At 36.3% G+C, this 27,475-nt stretch overlaps 2 protein-coding genes across 4 annotated transcripts in view; one reads left to right on the top strand and one right to left on the bottom strand.

Annotated features, from left to right (window-relative positions):
* LOC139144160 (lon protease homolog 2, peroxisomal-like) overlaps positions 1-4,885 on the top strand; it is a 15,747-nt gene extending 10,862 nt beyond the window's left edge. Inside the window, exons 14-18 of the mRNA XM_070714816.1 lie at positions 198-352; positions 2,168-2,304; positions 2,582-2,648; positions 3,139-3,249; positions 3,687-4,885. Coding sequence (XP_070570917.1) covers positions 198-352; positions 2,168-2,304; positions 2,582-2,648; positions 3,139-3,249; positions 3,687-3,797 — 581 coding nt within the window. The 3' untranslated portion in view covers positions 3,798-4,885. The remainder of the gene's footprint in view (positions 1-197; positions 353-2,167; positions 2,305-2,581; positions 2,649-3,138; positions 3,250-3,686) is intronic.
* LOC139144159 (uncharacterized) lies at positions 4,793-27,475 on the bottom strand. Of its 3 annotated transcripts, none has more exons than XM_070714813.1 (21): positions 27,405-27,475; positions 24,605-24,911; positions 23,082-23,251; positions 21,945-22,243; positions 21,142-21,197; positions 20,739-20,813; positions 19,651-19,751; positions 18,887-18,959; positions 17,995-18,092; positions 17,751-17,805; positions 17,153-17,247; positions 16,774-16,827; positions 15,943-16,087; positions 14,285-14,430; positions 12,992-13,190; positions 12,069-12,130; positions 11,328-11,493; positions 9,523-10,287; positions 8,986-9,060; positions 7,169-7,296; positions 4,793-6,943 (listed from the first exon to the last, which is right to left on the bottom strand). In XM_070714813.1, exons 2-21 carry the CDS (start codon positions 24,894-24,896, stop codon positions 6,902-6,904), a joined length of 3,096 nt encoding a protein of 1,031 aa, XP_070570914.1. In that variant the 5' UTR covers positions 24,897-24,911; positions 27,405-27,475; the 3' UTR covers positions 4,793-6,901. The 3 variants fall into 3 exon arrangements, with proteins under 3 accessions (XP_070570914.1, XP_070570916.1, XP_070570915.1); XM_070714815.1 differs by having other exon boundaries at positions 14,345-14,430; XM_070714814.1 differs by having other exon boundaries at positions 24,605-24,908; positions 27,405-27,470.

The following is a 27,475-nucleotide window of genomic DNA, read 5'->3' as shown; positions in this document are numbered from 1 at the left end:
TATTTTATCCTGGTTCTGCATTTGCTCTGTGACACAAAAAATGATAAAGAGGTTATTTAGGTTGCACGGCTGAGATCACAAGCAGGTTCCAGTAGCTGATTGGCTGGAAGTCACAGCTTAAAATTTGCATATTATTTCAATCCTTTGCAAAACAATGCTGGTAATTAAACTACAAGTATTTGACCTTTGACCTGCAGGTCTGGCATGGACAGCTGTGGGAGGAGAAATCATGTTTGTAGAAGCCACCAAGATGGATGGTGAAGGTCAGTTGACATTGACAGGACAGTTAGGAGATGTGATGAAAGAATCAGCTAGAATTGCTCTGAACTGGGTCCGTAGCCATGTTGCACAGGTAAGCAGAGTACATTAGAAGTTTAACTTTGTACAATTTAAAAGGACAAAATTTGTTGATTCTTTTAATATTATTATCATTTTTGTTCTCGAACACAAGTTATTTTGTTCTTAATCTTAAGTATGTTGAACATACATGTATTGTGTATGATAGATAGTGTTATTATTGACAAGGGATTCTAGTCTGGATGAAAATGCACAAAAATATTATACCAACAACATACATGCACACAGATACAGACTGTGTCAATAAGTTTGGCATTATTTTGGGAATACAACAAATAACTTGATTTTACAAACAGAACAGAAATACTGGAAGGCACATCAAAAGTTACAGTTAATGGAGCTTGAATTGAAGTTTCTTTCTGAGTTGTAGACTCCTTACTTCTCTGTCATGTGTTTTGTGGAAATTTCATAAGACTGGCATTTCTAAATATAGCAATGTTTGAAATCCTTTGCATAAGCCACTTCCGTATTAAAGAAGTCTTTCTCAATGACTCTATTACTGTTTTAATGCATAATTCCAGTTACAAAATGCATATAATTACTGTGTGTATTACCGGTACTTACATTGATTGAAACAACTTACCATTTTATCTGTTTAGAAGATTACCGTGTCTGCCATTGGACAGCTCAATCTTTAATCCAGATATCACAATTTATGTTTCTGGACTCTATAATTAGTTCTGTTTTTAGCTCTGCTTACAAGCTGCCCCTCACACTGAAGCTTAGGCAGAGTAGATCTGACTGAAAACAATGTTTGATTTCACTGTAACCAACATGTATACAGTACAACCCCGAACCCCCACCCCATTCCCTGTACAGATCCACACTCACCATTGGAGACAATGGGTTTAGGTCAAACCATGGTGGTGAGAGGGTAAAACATACCATTTTTGGGAAAGATGTTCTGTGCAATTTATGGCATACCCTTTTCTCCAGGTTAGAGACATTTTTGAAACTGACACAAAATGAAAGAGGCTCCCATGTTGGTAAAATGTATCTTTCATAATCTTTTAATACTGCCATTTCCAAAATCAGTTTGGTAAGGTAGGGACTCAGAGGGTTAGTGAATTAAATTTCAATATAATGTCAAATTTGTTTTGTCTAATCAAGTGTTGAAAGGCCAGTAGTTGTAACTTTTGATGATGTTTCACTATTTGTGTTTTGTATACCAATTATAAGTTCTTGTTCTACTCCTAAAAGCATGTCAAAACACAAACTACATAGTCGTATCAACTCAGCATCTATTGTATACATGTAAAATGCATGGTCCAGACTAGAATTCATTCATCAGCAATAAAAATGCAATCTACACATGTACACAGACTGAGTTAAAGGGACATAAGCTGTAACTTGCGGCAAGTTTTTCAGTATTCCACTTCAGAATCTGTATATCAACTACTGTATCTGACCCTAATCCATTTATTTTGAGTATTCTTTTTGTCAACACAGCTTGTATGTGTGTAGTGATTATTGTTTATTGTTTAAGAATGAATTCTAGTCCAGACTTGAAAACAATTTTCAACAATAAAAATGTAGATTATACTCATATAGGTTGTGTTGATATGCTAAATACTTGGCATTAAATTACAGTTTAGGGATTCAATGCAGAAAGTTCAAGGAAACCACAAAACAAAAGTGTTGAAAAAGTAGCCAAAAGATACAGCTTATGGAGCTTTAATAAGCTAAACATTGTGTATCTAAGCATGCTTTGAGGTAAATCAAGAAACTCTGACATTGAGAACACAGTAAAAAGTCGCCAAAAGTTAAAGCTGCAGGCCCTGAATAATCAACGATCTTCTTTTATTTACAGTGTGGCATCCAGGTATCAGCTGGTACTGATCTGATGGAGAACACAGATGTTCATATTCATTTCCCAGCTGGTGCAATCAACAAGGATGGTCCATCTGCTGGTGTTACCGTTGTCACTGTGCTCGTCTCACTCTTCAGGTAATCTTCCAACTGAACTTGCCACAAGAGGGCAGTGTCTTTGTCACAGCCCTCACTTACTATTTAAACATGTGCATTAGAATAAAATCATAAGGAATAACCTGCCTTCACTCATCAAGAATGACTCATTTAATATTTTTACAATGTCATTTCCTGAATATTTCATTGATATTAATATTTCTGAGATCCAAATGTGTACAATATCCATGCGGTGTCTTCACAACAATTTTCATATGGGATAGACTGATAAAATAATATTTCACTTCTTGCCTTGCAGTGGCCGATGTGTACATTCTGATATTGCAATGACTGGTGAAGTTACCTTACGTGGCTTAGTCTTACCAGTGAGTAACTCTCCAACGTACTCTTATTCTATATCTGTCTGAATCAGACTAACTGTCTGTGTATTAGCACAATGAGTGTTTTTTCCTGTCATCACTAAGCAATGAGAATCTGGTGTCAATGTTTTAATGAATAAAAAGATGAAGTTCTTTATAGAAGACTTTTTGAGATTTCTAATGGACGCGTTTCCGAAGTGATTTATTACATAAAAAATGACTCAGTTTAGTAAAGAATTGCTGTAAATATGAGCAAAATCAGAATGACAGTTGAAAAATTTCATCTTTCAGATTTTGAACCCTCTTGTACTATCATCCAAGGTGCTATTAATATCATTGATGCTACATGTAACACTAATCCTTCCACAAGTTTCCCTGAAGAAAAAGAAAGTCCTACATGTACTACTCATAAATGTGTCATTGACAACATTACAGAATGAAATTTGTATCAGTTCAAGCATGTACATTTACATGAATAATTGCATTTTCTTTTCAGGTTGGTGGGATCAAGGATAAAGTGTTAGCTGCTCACAGAGCTGGTATCAAGAAAGTGATTTTACCAAAGAGAAATGAGAAAGACCTGATTGAAATACCTGCCAATGTGAAGGTGAGTTTCACTGTGATTGAAATACCTGCCAATGTGAAGGTTAGTTTCACTGTGATTATCTGAAGGAGTTAACAGTTGATAGCCGATACCAGTATTCATAATATGTGCAGCAGTAAAACCAGCATTCATATTGAAGATATGCATACTAATTAAACATTTTTGGTATTTAACTAAGGACAAATAAGGTCACTTTATGCACTTTCATTGAGCTTTTTGGTCATACTGTACTGACTGACAGTTGAACAAGAAATGTAGTCACTCAAGTAATGTTGAATCAAAGCAATATCCCCAAATTATTTTTCCATGAGTGTTGGTCAAATTTGTACTCCTCTTCAATTCATTGTACATGAAACAGACTCTAAACATCAGAGTTGAAGGAATTGTAGGGTAGAGTCACTTTCCTCATAATATCATTACACGTTTCATTTTATTTTCAGTCTGACTTAGAATTCATATTTGCTACGAGACTGGAGGATGTCTTGCAAGCAGCCTTTGATGGAGGTTTTGAAAAGATGTCAGTTGAAATGTCTGTACCTAGCAAACTGTGAAAACAAAACCATCACATCTCTCTGGGAAGTCTGGAAACACACACACTCATGCAGAATGGGTCAACCATTGTAATGGTAGCATATCAAACTGAAAAAGTACAAGTTAACAAAACACCTTTCACACCTATTGAAGTCCTGACTCAGAAAGCTTACTCATCGTCTGAAATGTAGGTTCTCTGAGATCTTTGAAATAATGCCAGACTTAAAGAAAGAATAACTTGAGCAATGTCATGACAATGACAGAGACAGTGACAATGCAGTTGAATTGATAGAGTTTAATATTGTCTTATCAAATATAGCCATTTCATTTGGATATATGTTGTTACTAATGCATGATCTGATAATTGCAAAGGTGAAAAACACATACAAATGTGGTTTACTTCTTGATCATATGTGTGATTAGGTCATCGTGTACAACATGTAAAAGTCATTTGTGTTTGATCAGGGTCACAGAGAAACTACAGTTAATCAAGATTGTAATCTAGAACTTCTTTCTGCGTAGATTCTCTGACAGTTACAGATAGGAATAGAAATATGTTGAAACTGATTCCAGTGATAATGAATTTGAAAGCTGGCAAATCCATACACCTGTACTAACAATGTAAATGATGTTTTGCCACTTGACCTCTACATGTCTGTGATTTGCCAAACAATAAACAGATAACTTACACCAAGTGAATGAGAAGGAAATAAGTCAAAGACTTACAAACTCTACATTTTGTATCATTTGTATTATTCAAATGAAGTGTAGATCACATAACTTGATCTGGGCCAATAAGCACTTTTATAGATGCATTCCATGATTGCACATCACTTAAGTTGCACAGCTTTCAGTGAACCTCCTTCTGTAAATTTAGTATGCTCATAAAATAAGAGAATGATTCCGATTGGCCAGTATCTCTTGATAAGATGGGAATCCAACCAATCAACAGTTGACTCTTACTTTGCTAAGAGGGTGTAAGTGCATCATAATAATACAGTGAGAGGAGTACAAATGAATTTAAACACTTTATTACTTTTGTAATGAAACATTCGTTATTGAAAGACCGTTGATGATGTGCAATAAACATATAATGATTTAACAGAAACGACTCATAATTGCATAATGTTTACAGTCAATGAAAGTTCAAACATAAACTTGCAAAGCGATGTGACAAATCCTGTCGTAAAGTCAAAATCTTTTGCAAAGATAACTTTTTTACAGCAAGTCCCTTCCTGAAATAACAAGTACGAGAAATTAGATGTATGTCTGCTATGTCACTGTAAGTGTGGTCTGTAAAGTCTTCATCATCTGCATGCTGCACAAAAATAGGATGAAACTGCAGAATCAGATGAAAGCTCTCTGCAAATCCAACTTCCCCAAATATATTGTTGATGCTGTTTCAGGTAAGACTTCTTTTGCAAAGATTTTTGAACATATTAAGGGCAAGAAAACAGTAAGACTGGCTAGTCTGCATATAGTTACTTTGATAAAACAACAAGAACTTCATTTAGGTGACAGGATAGCCACAAAAGCTAGCACTGGCTCAAACTGACCTGGAAACAATATCCTACTAGAGTATCATTGTGTGTATATATCCTGTTTTACTAGTGACTGCATGTACCCATGACAACAATACTGGGAAACAGAGAGACACTTGCCAACTTTACCTGAGTGATACACAATGGAAAGCATGTATGTTCTGCCTATTGACGACAACATGCCTGCATGTTGAATGATGGTGGGTAGTACAACAAATGTTTGTAAAAACTAACAATTAAAGATAATCAATGGTGGGATACATGTTGATGAAATGCTCAGTGGAATAGCTAGTCATGAAATTGTTGTCCTTTGAAAAGATAAACATAAAGTAACATCACTTTTAACACAACACTTGAATACAAAAGTTGAACATAACAAAGGATACTACAATTCTGTTAATATTTGCTATCTACAAAACTATCTGTGAATACACTTTGGCGGAAATACAAAATGGCAGTCTTCAGTGTCGGGGTTTTCTAAATTATTTCAAATTCACAGAATCTTCTATCTTTCAGAAACTATTTTAGTGAATATTTGTTGTGCTGTTACACTTGATGTTGAAGGAGAACGCTAACTTCATTCTCAGCAAGTTTTGTTGTGTCTGAGATACGGTAGCTGAATGTTGAGATGTCAGTTCACTTCTTGCATAAAACACAAATATCATGGTATAAAATGATTGCATTCATATCAAAATACAAAGTATGTGGCGTTTTGACAACAATAGACAATCCTATTTGATAGAATGAAACGTATCACTTCCAAAATCAAACAAATTTGGGAGGAATTTAGACAAATACTTTTCTTCCTTTGTTTTGTCTCCTGACACAAAAGTCATTTTTAATCTTGTAGAGTTTTAATCCTATATTTACATAATTATCTGTCAAAAGCGAAAATGGATGGTTTCCATGTTCGCATTTCAACCTCGATGTGTCTTTGACATTTTGTACACAGAGTTCTGAATTTCTGCATTGGAAGTACAAAAAATGAACAGCATAGGACGTTTAACACTTACACCAGATGATATCAGCCATACTGATCAGAAGCACAATGTTCAGGGAAATCACACAGTTGGAATGATCCTGTCAAAATTTTCTCCTGAAGTTGACAAGGAGATGCGGTCATACATTGATGCTACGTGTGCATACCAGTACGTTTTGATGTAGAGGTGCACACATATATTCACACAAATGGTGGACACAAACTGATTCAAACAGTTGAAGATTCTATATACAGTCAGAGCAAAGCAAATGGAAGCTACGTATCATCTCAACTGTGTGTATTCAGTAAAACTTGTCACCACAGTAATGTTAATAGCATGGTGTCTCTAATGCTGCAATTTGGTTGAAAGCTAATCCTTACCACCCAAGGCTATTCTCCTCAAGTCTTTCAGCTTTGTCAGAAACTGATTAAATTCTACCACCTGTCTCAGTCACTTGCTATCAAACATTGACTGCAGACATCACATAACATACATTATTCAGAGTTTCTGGATGATCAACATGAAAATCAAATACACCTATGAGCAGCTAGACTTGTCAGAGGAATCCGATAGTTGTCTTCTACGAACATGGTCACCAGTGGGCTATCTAAGGTTTTCTGTAAACTTGACTGGATCAAACCATCCCTAAAGGAATAAAACTGATCAAAGTTAATCACTTAATATAACAAATCTTGGGCCACATCATACAACACTAGTTTTCGTTATCTTATTTTCTGTAAGTTCAATGAGGGTTAAGTGGGGTCAGAGTTATTTCTTACAGAAGTCAGGAAAGATTTATCCAAATCTAACTACAATTGACCTTGATCTTTATACCACATATCTACAATAACTACATGTACATGAACTCACCTCAGGAACAAGAAGTAAAGATCTGACAGCATCATCAACGTCATCTACAAAAGGTGGGATCTCACCATAGGCAGCTGTTTTACCAATTTCTAACAGATCATCACGGGAGTACCGGTATGTGGTTCTAGCTGTGTCGGAAACAGACGAGCAAATGAACTGAATGTGAAGGGCATGTTTTCAGTTTCAATGACAAGACTACATCTAGCCAAGATTTAACCCCACATTCTGTATACTAAACACACAATTTCATTAACCCTTTGAGTGCTGTAATTTTTCCCTCCTAAATTCTAGTGCAACATTTTGCAAATTTTTTTGATTTTTTTTTCGTAATTATTATGGTAATTTTGGAGCAAATTGGCATAACTTTTAATTGTCAACAATTTTTGATCAAAATGGTTGGAAAAATCTGGAAAAAGATTGTCTTAAATTGACCTGAAAAAAATTGCCTGCATTATATATTTTTGAAAGGTGACAAAAATTGACTTTGGCACTCAAAGGGTCAAACATAGACATTCCATGTACAGCCTACTAAAAGAAACTAAGACTAATTTCTGTGGACATTTTTTGCATCATTTGAGAGATTGTTCCCATAAAGGTCAGAATATTAAACTGTACTACTGCTGGTACACCTCAGTTGAACACACCACGCCATATTCCTGAGTGTCCAGCTACGATGAGTTGGCAATAATTCCCTACATCAAAGTATTCATTGTTGAAGTTACATATGCTTTAAGTTTCACATCATATATTGAACAGCACTGAAAATTGATGCACCAGGCTGAACTATTTGGTAATAGGATAGATAATTCAATGGACAGCAATAGGGGCTGATTTTGGCACTGATAGTGAGTATCAACAAAGATGTTGAGTAAATACACAGAGACAATACTTTCTACCACAGAACTAGATTTTTAACATTACTTGCAAAATTGTTAATCAGTTGGAGTATCCTCGTAGAAAGTTGTTTTGTCCACAGTATCAGTTTTAACAGGCATGCTGTGTTTACTGCCTAACACAGAACTATTCCTATCTTCACCAACTTCAATTTAGAAAAGTGTCAGCATAAAGTTGAATGCTTAGGGACATCTTTGGATTCAGTAAGTAATGTATTATGCGCCTCGAAAGTGAAGACTTAAGCTTTTGCTCAAACTTTCCTCAAGGAATATTTCAATCATTCTCTTCTAAAATCAAGAATAAAAATCGGGGGTCACTGTGCAAATTCTGGAACTAGAGAAACAAATTTCTCAAGATTTACCGATATTGAAATTCAAAATGGCCACCATCCCTGTGTTAACTCTATGAAGAAAAAATAAAATTTTTGATTTTCGAACAACTTAGCCGATGAAAAGTTTTCTTACACCAACAGCTTTAAAATGAACCCCCACAAGTTGTAGATCAGAAAAGAATTGTAAAAATTTGAGAGTCTGAATATCTGCACCGAGGCACATGCTACCTTAACAAATTTGGTGTACTGAATACAGAGATGCTAACTGTCAGAGATGACAAAGCATAGCTTCCACCAAATGTAGGAGCAGGTCAAGAAAGACATCACTTCTGCTTGTTACCAGAAAAAAGATGTCCGCTAACACCATGACTGACATGAAGCTACACGGTACAAGAAAGGGTTTTTATCATGCATGATTATCCTATTTGATTTCATGGCTGATTTTAGCAAACATTCTGTGACCAAAAAAATGCCAGAAAACAGGTATTTTGAATTTAGCAGAAAGGGCACACAGATTTACAGTCCTTTCTAAGAAATGGTTGATTGGACAATAGGTATTTTGAATGTTAGCAGAAAGGACACACAGACTTACAGTCCTTTCTGAGAAATGGTTGATGGGACAATAGGTTGTCATCATCATCTGCATGCTCTGCTGGTATGAACTCATCTGTAATAAAACATGGCCTTAGGTTTTTATAGGTTCTTATATAAAAGTTAAACTGTCTATCAAGATACTGCACCTCATATCAATACAATCACTACTTAACAAAGATGAGTCTGTGATGAAATGGCTGCACATCTCCTCAAAAGAGAGCTCTCCATAAAGACACTGATAAAAACTAAAACATTTTCGATTAAATTTGTTCATTGAGATTTGTAAATCTTGATAAACAAGTTGAGTATAGGGCAAAATGTTTCTTATCAAAGTCCATAACGATTGCCTAATGACTACACTACTTGGACTAATGTGAAATTTGGACAGAGAAATTGTTTAAGATGGAAATAATGACTACAGAGAAATATTACTTTGTCTTCTATATTATTAGACTTAAATGCTATGAAACTTGGTTTCTTTTCTCAAATCATAAAATTACGATTTTGCAAACGTAAAAAGTCTGTTAATCTTCACCTTTTTTAACTTTAGTGATGGAAAATTGTCTTCTTCTAGATAATGCAGATTTGTCTAATGGATCCATTGTACATCTGTTTATGGACGCAAAGATTGAATTTTGAATATCAGGACCAAAAGGTTGCCGTGTGACAGTCACTGAACGTCTGTTCTGAATGGGTTGCTTCAAAGGTATCCGTTTCTGACTCATCCCTTGTGTGGTCTGAGTTTTTGTCTCTATATCACACGTTTTGACATTTGACGACACATTCACTTTCATAGAAACCATTTCAGGATGGCGAGTTCTCCAACTTCCTGTGTTTGTATTCAAACTTGTTGAAAATACTCCAGACTTCTCCGGAATGGCCCACCATTTTCCCGGATTAAACTCTTTACTATGGATTGATGGAAAAGTCTTTCTCTCTTGCATTGGTTGGAAAGGCCGATATCCAGGAGGCGGAAGGGTCTGAGAATGCGGCGCTTGTTTACGGGGTTCGAATGGCCGTATGTTTGAATAACAATCCATAGAAAAGTTGAACTGGAACTCATTTCCAAATTTTGGTGGCAGGGGAAAATGTTGCACTTTATGCAAGTCCTTTGCGAGGGGCGGACTGGGTTGTGCGTTTACTCTGGGTTGTGTGTTTACTCTGGGTTGTGCGTTTACTCTTGACTCTGCCGTATTTGATTGTTCCATTACGTTCTCAGTGCTAGTATTATAAGTTCTGGATGAGCTGTGCATCACTGATGAAGTTTTAACTTCTTCAGGGGCCTTGGTACTGCTGTACCCTGTTTTAATGAAATTATTTACATGTCAGTTATAACAGTATTTTGAATGACATGCGATTACTACAGTGATTATGTGCAAAATTGAAAAACTATAATTTTAAATGTTCTTGGCATATGTGTTTCAAAGAATATGAATGGAACACCATTTTGATTGAATGTAGAATCAATATTTATGTTTACTTTCATTGCATCAGATAAAAGTTTTTGCTTCGTCATACTTGCAGATTATGCACAATTCACATTAAACTGATAATGCATTATTTATAATGATCAGAAGACTTGCATACTACCGACAGAAACAGACCATACTTTGCATGATGAATAACTGAACCCTGTTATGTAAAAGATATTCTATTACCACAGAATATTCAAAAGAGGTCTTAATTATGCAAATCCAATCCATGAAAAATTGAATCATTTACACTTCTGGTTATTGATGTGATGCACATCTTTGTCTGAAGCATTACAAATCAGATTCTATGGATGTCAAATCAAGAGACAGATACTGTACACATATCCATACAGCTACAACAGCTTGTAATTGTACGCTATGAACACTGAACAGGCACAGCAGACAGATGCACCTACACTGATTAAGCAATAAACCATACCCAGTTATGGTATGCAATGACATTTCGACTAGTTCCTAACATACATGCAACAGCCGTAGCATGTACTGTATGTCATGAACTGGTCAAAACCAAGAGGTACACACGCAGTGCTGAGGTGGTTTATCGCTATTGTATGATCACAGTATATGATATTGAAATTCCAGCATGAAATGTCAAAAAAAGAAATTTTATGTAGCTGAAAAATATGAGCATGTATGTTCCAACTGTGCCATATTACAAATAATAATAGCACAGTCATTTTCACTTCTCGACCAATCAGATCACTGTATCTGTGCCATTAGTATACACTGGTATGATATAATAACCAATCAACAGTATGAACACAACAAACTATGTGCATTTATGAATAGATCTGGGGGTTGGGTAGATGGGAGAAGAGTTTTGCTAAGTGGGACTTGAAACAATTACCTTCTTTTCCTTCACATGGAAACTGTTTCTTTCTTTTCCTCTGAAGACAGGGACCCAAGTAGAACCCCTTCTCTGAAGTGGTTTTCTCCAAATTACCGTGACTGTCAACCAAGGATGTAGCGCGTTTCCACTTGTGTGGCTTGGCGTACTCATCAATGCCTGTACTCTGTTGATATCAAGGGCATCAAGAACATGATCAACATTGTGTTGACATTCTGAAAAAACTCTAACTTTAAATTCTTCACTTTAAACTGTCAACTCTGCTGATCACTTCTGTAGACAGGCTTCATAACAGTTACTGTGTCTGGGCAGGATATTACCGGTATCTATGGGTCAGTAGCTTCAACTTTTGATGTTTTGTTCACCATTTTTATTTACATTTCATTAAATAGTATCTTGTTCTACTCCCAAAGCATGCTAAGATACACAGTATTCAGCTTGTCAACTCAACCTGTACATGTGCAAACTGCATTGTTATTGTTGAAGGGTGAATTCTGGAAATTCAAATGTAAACAATAACAGTGCAGTCTACGCACATACAATAGTGAGTGTGAATAGTGGGTGTTTTAACATGCTTTGGGGGATAGAACAAGGACTTCAAATCGACAAACAAATGAAAATAATGAAAAACTCATCAAAAGTCACAGCCACTGACCCTTTAATTGCAGCTATGTGGCAAATGATAACAATAGTTTCAAGAATTCAACCAATGCACTCTGTTCTCACTAATAGCTGACTTACCCAATCTTCTTCACTGGGCACAACTATATCTCCTAATATTTCTGCTCTATTGGTTGAAGATTCTTAAAACAAAAGAAAAAAATAAATGTATACAACATCATATTGAAGACATCGCTGGTAAGTCTCCATTCTGAAGAAATCGGAAGACATATATCAGTGTTTTCTCTGCATGTTCACTGAAGCGGGCAATTTCTGCCCCATTCATCAAAATTAGGGGCAAACTTGACATTTGAGGGGGCAGTATTTTTTAATGCTTACTAATGACATTAAACAACATATCCTATCAAAAAATGAACATAAAATGGCACTACAGACTGAAGCACAACTATGTCCTGTACTGTGTTTTCTTTTCGATGCGTCCACTCCACATTATGACGTCACCAAAATTCAATGACAGGCGATATTTTGTCTTTTCCGGGGAATATTCTGAATAGAAATAACGGCAAATTACAGGTCACTACACTGTGCGCTTGGGTCACCATCATACGGACGTATTTGCGTGCTGTGTTTTGTGCGCGATTTTCGCGCAGTCAGTAACTTTTAAAGGGCAGAAAGTGGCTTGAAATGCGCAATCTGCGCAATCGCTCAGTCGAGAGAAAACCCTGATATATTATAGTAATGATGAAATCCATTGGCAGTGTCAACATATATGCCTAGGTAGATCAAACCATTCTATTGAAGACAATAAGATTGTAAAAATTCTGTGAGTGACAGGGTGAAATAAACCTTTTGAGTCACTTATAGAGTCTTCTGTCTGGCAGAGCAGGGCTTGAAACAAATGAGATAGCTCAATGAATGGACTTAAATTCAAACTTTTTTGTGTTCAAGTAAACTTTTCATATATTGGTGTTTTGATTCAGAGGTATTTCTTGAAAAACATGAGGTCCTTTCTGATGGAGAGAAGTATTTGTAGAAAAACTCACCTGCTTTCTCCTTCAAATGTGATGATCTGTCACTCTCAGAGTCTGACAATTCGTCTTCTTCCTTGCGTATTGTAGTTTCCATGGCAACACCATCAGCTTCTGTCTGTGGTTGGACGTCTTTCAAGAGATTCTCCATATCTTGGTAAATGTCTGCTGACTCTCCAAATGTTGGAGGACTGTTATCGCTTGGATTGGAAATCTTAGAGGAAAGAATTTTGGCAAAATGAGTAGTACTTACTGAGAAAGCATTAGTAGATTGTATTCCAAACAGATACCGGTACATGTGCAGACATCTTGTGATGTGACAAGGTAAACAATACAGCAAGAGTACAATTAGTGCAGCAAGGAATGTTGGTGCAATGTATGTATGCGTGATATAAAGGCAAGCTCCATCTTGAATTACATTTTCAAAACAACATATTACATTTTTTGCACTTGTCCTATTACATCAAAGTTTTGGGAACTTCAAATACAATGAAATTTGTCACACTGGACACATTTCAGAACATCTGCTAAAGAATGGCAATTACGCTGTAAAATTATGAGAAGTTCGGCTGTATACTCTATCCACATATGAAATAAAGAATCTTGCCGCATTACTGAAGGTGCTCTTTACATCTTTACCCATATCTTATACATTTCATTTCACCTCCCTAACCTTTCATAATTACATAATTTGTCTTATTTTATTGCCATGAGTCAATTGGTCATTGGAAATGTTTTTATTAAAACTATCATGATGACCATAAATTGCCTTGGACTTGAATTTTTAGAAGTTTTGTTAACCAATGATATTGACTTTCATCCCACATTTCAGCATGATAAGGCCAAAAACAATAAATTGTGATGTTCCGATAACATGGTTTTCAAAAATAGGGAAGGTAGGTCGGCAGGGATTTTTTTTTCCAAAATATTTTTATTTTTAAATATGCACTTTTCAGGGGTTCAGTGTGACAAACACTGACCACAACATTTCCAGAAAAACATATCATACATACAAAAGGAATAAAAACATAAAAGACGTCCTCGTTTAAGCAAAAATCAAATGCCAGGTAACAAATACATGATTTCACTGTTTTTCTCTTTCTTTTTTTTTACTTCCGTGTTTATGTATCTCTAAAAAGTTTAGGGTCAGCAGGCAAAAAATAGGGTAGGTCAGGTTATCGGAACACCACACTTTTCTTCTTTGGCCTAATACTGTTTTCACGGCAAAGGTAGACCTGTGTAAGAAGCATTGAGAATGAGTGGGTATGAGTATATAGCAAATAAAGTAAAGCAATTATAACTGTGTACCTTGTAAAATGCTTGTGACAGAAATGCTTTAGCAAATAAAATAAAGCAATAACTGTGTACCTTGTAAAATGCTTGTGACAGAAATGCTTTAGCTCTAATATAGTCAGCTTGGTCCGTGCCACTATCAGCGATAGCTATGTAACCATCTAGGATGAGCACATGCATAAAAAGCAATGTCAGTAGTGATAAGCATGGGTGTATTAACTCACAAATGGACACATTGTATCAACAGATTCTATTATTTCATTGACAAATCAGTGAATCCAGTGAAGCTATTTCACACGTCAAAATAATGATATCACAGCTTTATGAGTTTTTTTATATTACTCATCACTGACATTTGATATTATCCTTTGTGGAGAGACACTAAGTTCTTCTTGCCAACCAATTTCACTTTAAATAGCAAGCGAAGGCGCAGAGAAATGAGTTAATACATGAAAACGTGTATAGCAGTTCTGGCGTGCTGGGTGGACAAAACAAAATGTTTATCATTCACACTTTACAAGCAGACTGCTTCAAAACTAACATCGTAATTATTCATGCATAAACAAAAGTGTAACAAAAATAACTTTACACTGTGTTTGTCATAGGGTCAAAGGTCAAACATACATAAACTATGTTTGTATCCATCAAAAGGATCACAACTTGTTACACATGCAGATAGACATCATAGAATATACTAAGTGCCTTGGGTTCTCGTATCAGGACTCTCATATTTTTACAATATTTTGTTAGTACACTGCTTGTGTGCACTCATTTTGAGGCTAGTGGAGTAACTGAATCAAATAATTTAAGTTTTCTCAACTGTCTTAACAGACAATTAGTGCTCATTTTCAAATTTCAAACGTTGATACAGTTAAATTAATTTTGTTTCTCTATTTATAGCAAAATTTGCATGGTGCCCCCTAATTGTTATTCTAAACTGCGACAGAGAATTGAATAAAAGTTCCCGAAGAAGGTTTGGCAAAACTTTCTTTCAATTTCAAGCCTGCGTACATTAATGATGATTTTCACATGAATTACCTCAATTCCTGCCATGATACACACATACCTGGGGCAGTATTGACCATGATACACACATACCTGGAGCAGTTTTGACCATGATACACACATACCGTACCTGGGACAGTATTGACCATGATACACACATACCTAGAGCAGAATTGACCATGATACACACATACCTGGAGCAGTATTGACCATGATACACATACGTGGAGCAGTATTGACCATGATACACACATACCTGGGGCAGTATTGACCATGATACACACATACCTGGGGCAGTATTGACCATGATACACACATACCTGGAGCAGAATTGACCATGATACACACATACCTGGAGCAGTATTGACCATGATACACATACCTGGAGCAGTATTGACCATGATACACACATACCTGGAGCAGTATTGACCATGAAACACACATACCTGGAGCAGTATTGACCATGATATACACATACTTCGAGCAGTATTGACCATGATACACACATACCTGGAGCAGTATTGACCATGATACACACATACCTGGAGCAGTATTGACCATGATACACAGATACCTGGAGCAGTATTGACCATGAAACACACATACCCGGAGCAGTATTGACCATGATACACAAATACCTGGAACAGTATTGACCATGATACACATACCTGGGGCAGTATTGACTGTTGAAGTGAGTGTGAAGAGTATCTGCATAACACATCCAGATTTCTTACTGATGTAGATTACAATATTCTTCAAGTTATCAATTGTAGTGTTGGCCCAGACGCTGATTGGTATCTCAAACAGGTATGGCTAAATAGTAAACAACAATATGGATTACAATATTTAAATTGTACACGTCTATACACAGGTTTAATATATTTACATGGTTATTAGGGGATATAGACTATCTCACCGGCCCTCACTGGCAGTACAATGATAACTTATCCATTTGCCATTATACCGGTACATGTATGAACCTTGATAAATGATTAAAGGTAGGGGACTCAATCCCAGGGATCGAGTTTGTTCTAGTCTGTAAGGGATTATGAAGGTGTCAGAGCCTTTTGTTTTCCATTGAAATTGTAATCTAGTACGTAAATTTCCTAGCAAGACAATCTGATGCGTGACCCATGCCTTTAACTGTAACATTCCCAATATCATTGACCAACATATACCAAGCTTGCTCTGTGAGTTTTTACTTGGCAGACAATGGCACTGAATTGTAGCTGTGTATGGCAATAACAGGATGTGAGATCAAATGAGGTACAAATGAACAATAACTAACACTTTGGTTCCTGCATGTGCAAATGCTTAAAGACAACCACAGATGTCATCACTCATCTTCCGGAGATGAGTGATAGAGGGGGTTCTTGGTAAATTGTTCACAATGGACAACGCCAAAGTTCACACAAACAAAATACACAAATTAAACAGTACCATATTAGCTTTTTAGCCAGCTATTTCTTTGAGCGCTATCTAGCATACATATCATTTACCTTTGATACTTCTTTTAACTGGTAAAATCCTGCCTTGACATCTTCAGTCAGGTCCTGCCAAGTGCACAATAATGATGTAAGTTAGCTGAATACGGTCAAGGTGAAAAGGTGTAAGATTTTGCATAGAATTATTAAAGTGCCATTGACAGTAATAGCACAGTAATATGGATTTTGTCAAATATAGAATTGGTAGAGTGTCAGAACATATTCCATGCAACAATGATCATGTTTGAAATGGAAATCCATTTAAACAGAAAGCTACTCAGCGGAACCAAGTTGATATTGACGCAATGCTGGAAATGGAACACAACTGGAATATCTCAGAATTGGATAAGGGAGCATGGATTGCAAGGTTTTGTGGACTAACAGAAATACACACCTTGGTAGATATTTTATCTGGGTATGTAACATTCACTGTGTTACCAACAAGTTCCATCTGACAATTGTATTTGTAATTCAGTCTTGATTTAATTGCTGCAATGAAAAATACAAAGACTATTGTCAAATATTGGAATTTTTAAAATTTTATAAGCTGCTTTTGATAGACATAAACTCCTGTACATGTTGCAATATCTTGCTGAGGATGAAGTTCGATCAAGTAAAGTTGTTTAGCTTCACTCACTGGATATTGAAAGAATGGTATTATAGACTTCAAAATGTTAAAAAACAAAAGTGATAATCTTTCGTTTCAAGATTATGCCATAATAAGTTACTGGTAGCAACAAAGTTAGTTTTAGAATAAAGTAGTACTTTTTAAGTGATGTCACATTGAACCACGTTGTGAGATTATAGAAACAGCAAATTATTCACACTATCTATGATGTGGTATCTTGAAATTTTGGCCAAGACCAACAGACGTTACGCATATAGATTTCAAAAGGTATCATATTCAACTTATAACTATACAATCAGAAAACAGCAGTAAAAACAGTGCTGAAAGATGGCACAAACTTTTACACTAGCTGCCATTCTCTTACCTTCAAAGTCAGCTTTTCTGTCCTGAGGAATTGTGACTGTTATTGTGTTCAGTGTCTGCATAGATACAAATAGATAACATTATTCTCTTGTGCTATTATTTACTGTAAATTTTCACCTTCAGAAAGCAAATAACTCTCCTACATGTACAATGTACTTTGATTTTTCCACTCAAGCAAATAGAAAAGTTTCTCAGACTTTATGTACTATTCAGGATAATGATTTTGTAAAGCTTAGATTTCTCACCTGTATGACGGACTTTAAAGTTTCCTTGTTCTGCTGATGCTGGTTACTATGGTAACTTGATGGCCTGACTACAGAGGTATCCCTCTGCGATGACAACTCTGTGTTCACAAAAAATACATCAAAGACACGGAAAATCAACAGATTGGCTATGACGGTCATGTGCAACTTGTGATTACTTGTACAAAGGTTCTGATCCACGAGACGCTAGACAATGCTGCAGATCATTCACGCTCACTATCATATGTACATATGTTATGGTGTAATAGTTAACACAGGCAGGGAACAGACACTTGGGGTAAATATTATATCAACAGGCACTACACAGTTTTCATATTCACGAAAGGCTCTGATTCAGAAACAGTCCTTTGTTACATTTGCCGGCACAAAATGTGAGAAAAGAGAGAACTATTTGAAGTTCATAGTACATCATTTTATGTGGATTTTTTATGCACAATTTTGTATATGTACTTTGGGATGAACACTATACTGCCCACTAAGTCATCACCATATTGATGGAAAATAACTCACATAGGCTGGAAAACAGTTCTTTCAACACAGCTGTCTCAACTAGTCAAAAAAGGCTAGAGCAGCAAGCTAAGATAGATTTACAATCTGGTGCTACGATGCAAGTCCGTGTAAACTACCTTCCTTCTACTTGTGACTTTTTTAATATTATCTTGATCTTTTTTTTACAATGATACATTTTTAGATATTTGTCTGTGTATGTGATGATATCATCACAGAGATAGGTACCTCAGACATAATAAATATATCTCATTTATCATCCTCAAAATAAATCTGTCTTCATTTGTAATTTCATACAAGAGATCAACAATATAACGTAGACTTAACCTAAAACAAATGACCAGGACTGAAATTTTGGAAATCTTACCGTTTTGCAAGATGAACTCTTTCTGTGGTAAACTGAAAGTGAGACCAACTTGAGTTTTACAAGAATATGGCTCCTGAAAAAGGACATGGAACAAGATTTATCCAACCAGTATGCCACCATCAGTTACTAATAGCCTTGTTCACGGTTACAGGTTTGTTACTAAATATAGCTGTACGCGCGCGACATCGGACACGCAGCTTGAAATGCGGACAAATTTTATCAATGTTGCATGCGTGGCTATTTTTGCAGCTTGTACTCTGAGTCGTGAATATATTTTTTAGTATTCACTGTTACACTAGCAGTCGCCCACTGAGATGTATTTCGTCGTTCTTGCATGCGTAATTTTCAAAAGCGTAATCTAAAAATGCAGACAAATATTTATTTTTGCATATTAATGAGAGAACAGTGACGTAACTGTGAACGGCCCTATACTTGTTTTCTCAACTTTGACTATACAGCCCACTTGTCTGAAAAAATTGAAATCTGGGGTATCCTAAACATCCAGTGTTCATGAGGAGAATGGGGGAGGAGGAATATCATACAGCTGCTGATAAGTAACACCAAATTATAATATATCTTTTCAATTTGAGAGTTCCTAGGACAATTTTACTAAGATTAAATAAATCCTAGCAAATTGTGCACATACATAAAAGCATATTAATTCAACTCTCCATTCAGCTGAAAGCTTAAAAGATGTCCAGTAAAATCCAACACTATAGACTGTCATGTCTCATTTGAACACAAAAACTCTTCATTTCTCTCACCTGTACTGATTTGACACTCTTTCTTTTCTGTGCAATCAGTTCCTTGGCTTTATTTACAGCAAGTCTGTTGCCTTTCAAATGAATACTCCGCATGGTACCAACTGTCAACAACACAATGAGGATGAATGATGAGTGCAATTGAGAGTACCAGTATGGTATTTCTTTCCATTGTGAATTTTTTTTATTCTCCTCTATATGAATTTTGAAATCCATAGGAAAATACTGGGTCAGGGATCTTGTTAATCAAATATATGACACTGTTGGGACTACATTAATCTTTACGGCCCTGATACAGCTTTTGCGGCCAGATGTCGTATGGCGGAAGGGCCCGAGCGTGCAAGGGCCTTTACACCGTACGACCAAGGGCCACAAAAGCCGTATCAGGGCTGTAAAGGTTTTATCATATACCTTATGGAATGATAAATATGTAGTTTACATAATATGCAGCATCGTCTTGGAGATATAAATGCGTGCGATATCAAAAATTCTTAACCATTTGTGTCAATTTTTCATAAATGCGATGGCCACTCCCCGTCGCGGATTGACATACATAATGGCGCCATTACCTGCAGAATTCTAAAACGCGCAAAGCAATGTATGCTTATTATTACGTGACCAACAGAAATCCAGGCTGAAATCGAGGTGTGAGAAGGACAAACGTGTCAATTTATTGTAATCTATACTGAACAGGCACGCACTTACATTGTAGTATACACAGGATTTCACTAGAATTTCCAAAATTAAGCAGATGTAACCGTCGCGGCTCCCCTGTTGCCACGCGCAATTGTACGATCTGAGTGAGCAGACGTTTTCCTAATCTAGCGCTGGCTTTGTGTACGAATGGAACGTTTGCGGATAGCAACGCGCGTAGCAACCAGAATCAAGGTACATGTAGTTCAGAAATGCACGCAATTGCCCATATTTGGGATGGGCCGGGGCGTGATACATAAAAAAAATGCACAGAACTAGAAGCACACATAGCTTTACACAGGCACGTAAATGTAGGTATATGATAACAAGCTTTTGTGATGAAAAGTATGAATACATCAAACTTAGTTGCTGAAAAGTGAGAGAGTATGAAGACTCACCTGTAGGAAGAAATTTGATGTAGGCATTACTGATCTCCATGATATCTATAACAGCTTTTCCTTTTGGTCCAAAGACTATGAAAGAGAGAAGTTACACCACATGTTAAATGCATTATCTCATGCTTTCAATTTACAGTAATTAATCCTCTTTCTACCAGCTTCCATAGACAAACCATAAAAATAAATACAATTTGGGAGAAGAATCAAGCAAATTTTTAAGTATTAAATTACTCTCTTTTTTCTCCTTGCACATTACATAGTAAGCCTATTACCAGTACATTAGTGCATTAAGACTTCTGAGAAGGAACGTTTAACTACACATTATTTAACTCTGAAGTCATTTTTCATACAGTGGCAGACAGACTGTGCCTCTGAACAATACACCAAATAGAAACACTCTTACCAGATTTTGCTTGGCTTAAATTGACTGCCAAAGTTTCCTGGACAAGTTCTTCATGTCTGCAAGATAAACAACAATAATAGATTGCAGAGTTTCATTATTTAGGAATGATTTACAGACATTACAAACTCCAAAAGTTGCTCAAGAACTCTTCATTATTTTTTGGAATGCAGGCAAGTGACTATATTCAAGTGAAATAAATCATTGCAGATGTACAAGTTGAAATGGCCAAAATCTTTCAGAGAATGTTGGTCAACACAATACCGAGTATACAATTTTGACTTTACCATCAGACTTGCTCACTAACTTATCAATGCATGCCGAAATACTGCATAAGACATGAAACTTTTCAAAATCATGCAAACTCATCTCTCACTGTTCAGGCCATGGACAATTTTGTCTGTGTTGAGGTACTCAAATCCAATGAGGTACATGTACTAAGAGCCTCAATACTGGAATCTTTAAACTTTAAAACTGTTTAACTTTTGCTCAGGAAACTTTAAACTATTCTCCTTCATTCCTTCATGATGATGAATATAAATCTTGGGTCAACTTATGAATTATATTGCTTCAAAAGTTATTGATATATGAAATTCAACATGGCTGCTATATCTCTGTAATTACTCTTTTGGAAAAATAGATTATCCATTTTCACTAAAACAAGACTGAAAATTTTATTTACTCCATCAGCATGCTAACACAGTATTGTAAAAATATGAGAATGAGAAAACCCTGTCAAAGAGACATATTCTGCCTTAATACGCCAACTCACTGAAAGCAATTCAATGTGTCACACTATTTCTTACCTTGAATACCGTTCGAGAAAGTCTTCTTCACTGACACCATGACAGAAATCAGTATCTGTCTCTGGGTCAGGTGTTGTGGCACTTTTAGTTTCTGTAGTATTTTTACGATCACTCCCAAAAGTCCAAACTTCTGATGGTGCTTGGTGTGAGAGATTGCTGCCTCTTACAAAACTCTGGCTGGAGTTACTTTGTGATTGGATGTTCTTTAACCAATTTTGAACATTTTGACAACTTTTGGACTCTGAAAACCTCGTCAAAGTCTTCTCAATGGCCGGAAGGTTTGCATCACCACTGCCAACCTGAAAATGCATGATTTGTTTAAATTTGTGACATATTGACAAGATTGTGATAAGACCGTGACATTTTGACAAAACTGTGATACATTGACAAGATTGTCATATATTGATGATTTTACAAAGTCATTATGACTATGGAGGGGGTCACTTTTTCTGCTCAACTACATGACATAAGTTGCTTAATAATGATGAAATGTTGTTGTGTATATTATTTTGTTGATGACAGTATCAATTACTGTGACCACCTAGGATCTACAAGCTGATTCATAAAGCCTTGAACTCCGTTTTTTTTCAACATTACATAAATAGCACTGACTAGTTCGTTTAAATTGGTACAATGGCTTACACAAATCTCCGAATTTTCTGTGATAAATATTGTTAGTAATAACTACTTGTCATTTACTGATGTGTTCCCCACTCCTCAATATTCTGGTCTTTGAGTTAATTTACAAATTTCTGGAAGTTTCTTTCAGCACTGTATCAATACTTGTGATGAATGACACTTTCTTGTAAGTGCACGTTTGAATATTCACACACCCTATTTATCTGATACCTTTTCTCTCTATTGTGATCTGGTGTCTTTCCCTTTTCCCTTGCACCAATTATTCTTATTTCAACAATAAACACTATATTCTGTGTATCAAGGAAACCTAACACTAGCTTAATGGGTAAACTACCGGTATATCAGTGTTAGATGGCCTGTCTGGAATTCACACAGTAATAATTAATCTAAGTCTTCATCTCCAAATGACTGCTGGCTGTCCAACAGGTCATGAACTTTATAAGGTCATTGTCAAGTTGTTATAAAGTATATTTTACATGCAGGATGCTAGAGACTCACATCAAATGGTTTTTCCAACTTGGCATACTTTCTACCATAGTATGTGGATTTGACAGACCACTGGGCAGCTCTCAGTTCAATCAGTTCCAAGAGTTGAAGTCGACTGATGAAGTTGAGTTTGGTGTCCATCGCCATTGTTCTGAAGGTTGTGAACAATCTATCAACTTTTCCTGAAAAAGTTAGAAAACATGGATTTTTCAGTCATATGCTTACTATGTTATTTACGGGCAGTCTGCAAAGCTGTTCATGCAAAAGCAGTTAGAGAGGGTTGGTAGATGAATGGGCGAGCAGATTCCTTTCCACACTAAAGGGAATGGAATGGGTTCCCCTGAAATTTTTCCTCAACAACTGGCTGGGAATTTCATTCTCTTTTACAGCTGGCAGTTTGAGTTAAATGGTGGGTCACCGGATACAATTCAGTTGTATCAGGGATAAGTAGGTGGCAAAGATATTGCAGTGGGGATATTATGAGTATAGAGGGGAAGGCGGGATTTCTTGGTGGGAAGAGACAGTTGAAAATGGGCAGGAATAGAACTTTCCAAATTTTAGTGGGCAGTTGTTCACAACTCCCATTTTCCTCTCAAAATTTTGTTAGAAAAAATAAGCTGGTTGGCTGTCCCTCTTTATTATAGGTACATATTCAAATAAGGACTGTACTCATCAAGGAAATATTTATGATTCTGTGAACATACCGGTACATCGACATTATTACCAGTTGTAACCATTGTTACCAGTGTAGCTATGGTTAGATCTGCAAGCAGCTGTATGCTGCAGTATACTGGTAGCTGTTGCTGGGCCATACACTATTGTCAAAGCAAACAGGAGACTATTTTTGTCAGAGTATACAAAATCAAAGGAGCTGCAACATTTCAAATGGGACTACATGTAGCTGGCTGGTACATGTAACTTCACATTGGCAGAAAGCAAGTGCTTACTATTGATTATACAGTCTCTGTAAATTCATTCTCCAACAGCTTATCCTCAATGTGCACTAGTTCAAATAATCTTGATTACTTTCCATACGTTTACCTTTTGCCACTTGACAAGAACACTTCAATTTTCATGTCATAACTCTCTTTCACATGTTTTACGTGTCATGATAAACTAATCTGCATACATGCATTACATGCTAATTGTTGGTTCATTTAGCACAAACACCTCATTAGGATTACATGTACCTATAAAATTTTCAACAAGGCAGTTTGCAAACAATTTTCATCAGCCTTTGAACCTTATCCTGCCAAGTTAATATTTTACTATCAGGTCGAGATGGAGAAGAACAATATACTGCATTTTAACAAAAAAATGAAAATTTGAAGGCCCTGAAAACAGACACTGTAATCATTACTTTTACATACTAAATCCACTATAACAGAACCAAGCCAAGGGGCCGAAATACATAATTGGCTCAATGTTGCTTTTCACAGAGTTGGCAGCAGATGGGGAAGTGATACTGTCTGGCAGGAAAAGGGTTCAAAACCTGAAGTACGCAATCTACATTTGATTAAAACTCCAGTACATACCTTTGTTTTCCTTTTCTAGTTGCAAACCATACTTTTTGAAAGCACTGTTGATGTTTGTTATGACAGTGTTTGTTGATTCTTGACTCCCATCTCTCACTCTCCTCACATTGATTTCCAAACCTTGCAAGATTTCTCCAATGCTGAGGTTGGATTCTTTTGAAAGGCTGCCAGATTCATAGCTGCCTTCAGATGATGTTGATGGCTGTCCACCTATCTCTATTGCTGTACTCAGTAAGCTCTTGGGACGTCTGGATGGTGCCTGCAGATTTCGTCCCTTCTTGAATGATGGCATTGTTAAAAATTACTACTACAACAAAAAAGAAAAAGGCTACACAGATTAGATGTTAATTCACAGCTGACAGATAGATATACTGCTTGAAATTTGGACAAATTTTATCATTGCCTGTGTGGCTGTTGTTGCAGTTTGTAGTCTGAGCCATAAAGTAGTGAACACCAGCAGGTTTTGTTTACGTTGTTCTTGCAGAAAATGCAGTTGGTAAAGAAATATTTATTTCTATATATTAATGAAAGAAAAAATGACATCATTTGCAAACAACACTATTGTGTTTGAACAATCTCTGTACGGTTTCTGTCCTGAGATTTACAAGACAGTAACTACACCAAGTCTACAATACATTTGGAAGGCATATTGTACAAAAAGACAGTTATCATGAAAATCAATGAATGGTAAAAATCAGTGGTTTGGTATCCGGTAGACCATACTATGAACCATAAATAAGCTGTAAAAACGAAGTGCAAGCTTAGAAGTTTCAAGTACCTGTAACAGTAACATCTACACAGTACAATATAGGATAGGTATGCAAATGTGCTGGAATGTAGTCACAAATCAAAGGTCATAATCCAGTACGCAGACTTAAAGCTTCCTTCCTTCGATGTCACAACTTTGTTATAATTAATGAGATTTCTGGAGAGAAGTCAAGCCCCTCCACTGATAATTATCAAGACAGAATGAAAATTCACCCAATCTCTTTACAAAAAGCACTTAGTTAATGGAAGTATTTAGTTATTAACATCATAAACGCCAGCTGTGTATCCAGTAATTATTTTATTATCTCATGCCATATCAGTCTGACTTTATCCATTAAAATATTTCCTCCCATATGTGCAAGAATGATGCAATTTTCTTGGTATACAGTACTGTACAGTGAGCCAGTTTTTCTTCTTATTGACATCTGTCCATGTCTTACATAATATTAATTTTCACATACCTAGGGAGCACAGTTGAAACTTTCATTTCTTCCTTTGTATTCATAAACGACAATTTATGCCAAGCTAAATTGCCCACCAACACCTGAGCACAATTGACACTAAGATAAGATAATGATCTTCTTCTTAGTTTTGCCAAGCTAGACACTGCATTTGATAGAGTGCAACTGCAAATGATAATTCTGCAGTGGCCATACATGCAGCAAGCTGTATGTGTCTATTTCATAACAGTAATATATAATAGAGTGTTGTACATGTTTTTCAATGTATCAAGATGGTATCGAAAAATTTTTGTCCTGACATATCATATGGTGACTTACTGATTGACACAATACACATGCTTCAAATGAAAAACACAGGATGTACTCACTCCTTGCAAAACATCTTACATCACGTTTAACTTTACATAGAAAGAATAAAAATTTGACTGAACTTAATTTTGTATCAAATGTTTTCAACCGTCTTGCCTGGACGCAGGAAACTATATGTATGATGGAAGATTATTATTCAATAATACGGATCCTTGATTCTAGAATAACTTCCCCACTATTAGTGCTAGTTTTCACCATCATTCTTTAGTTTCTGTTAGTTTCCTCTTTGAAACTGAAACTACCTTTCTTACTATTTCATTGTTTTCTCAATCTTGTCCTACACGTAGTGCTCAGTAAAGTTTGCTGCAATAGCGTAAAATCCCTTAATCATTTATATGAGCGAATACTATTTTCAAATATCTATTATCGTCTTTTGATAACACAATATGTATATTTCACCAATATGATGCATGACAGTTTGAAAACAAGCAATGCATTTTAATGACACTAATGGTTGGTGGTTGTTGGAGTCCTAGCTGCTACCAATAAACTATAAAAGGCTGCAGAACAGGCTACATTGGTGTACCCATACTATGAAAATGCTGAGGCCGTGCATAAACTCTACATTAGCCGTTAGATGAGTAGAATACCACGACTGGGGGACCAGGGTGTCGATTTGACACAGACTTCACTAATTACGGTAAACATGCAAAGTCGTCTATACGCAACGTCCTGCACAAGACATTGCATGGCGTACTGATACATGTGATTCGTAGTTTGTGTAAACTAAAATATCGCAAAAAAGAATGCCTAGGCTAAGTACTTGCTCTTCGCAGCAGTGCCGTGGCATGACCGTAGAAAGCAAAAGGGAAAGATACGCCAAATGTTCCTACTGAGACAGTGACACTGGTACTGGCAGGACAAAAATCGCGGTTGGACGTCCAACTCTCTGAAATCATGGAGCTTTTTTAGTTCCATGCTGAAATGTAGACCAGTGAGTCCTTGTAACAAGGAATACTGTGTCCGTGTTCTCCTCGCGTTGCACGGGGAACATAATCTGAAGTTATCCCTGGTGCAAGGCTTTGCCACATCGGTTTTGTGCTAAGCTAATTAACATCCCTAGATAGACTGTCCAGACATTCACGTCACGCACGTCAGCATCATGCATAAGCATTTGTACTGAAACCTGAAGAGTCCACATACGTGGCGCTGATATGTTGAAACCACACCCGTGCTGCAATTTCAACAGTTAGCATCCTCACCTTTATTCTCCGGGATTCCGAGGTTGAGGTTTGCCGTTCCTTATATTCATCAACCCAACAACAAACTACGC

This window comes from Ptychodera flava, chromosome 11 (assembly GCF_041260155.1).
Source record: "Ptychodera flava strain L36383 chromosome 11, AS_Pfla_20210202, whole genome shotgun sequence".
NCBI classification, from domain to species: domain Eukaryota; kingdom Metazoa; phylum Hemichordata; class Enteropneusta; family Ptychoderidae; genus Ptychodera; species Ptychodera flava.
Note: the sequence above shows the minus strand (reverse complement) of the source record. Positions and strands in the feature narration are given on the sequence as shown.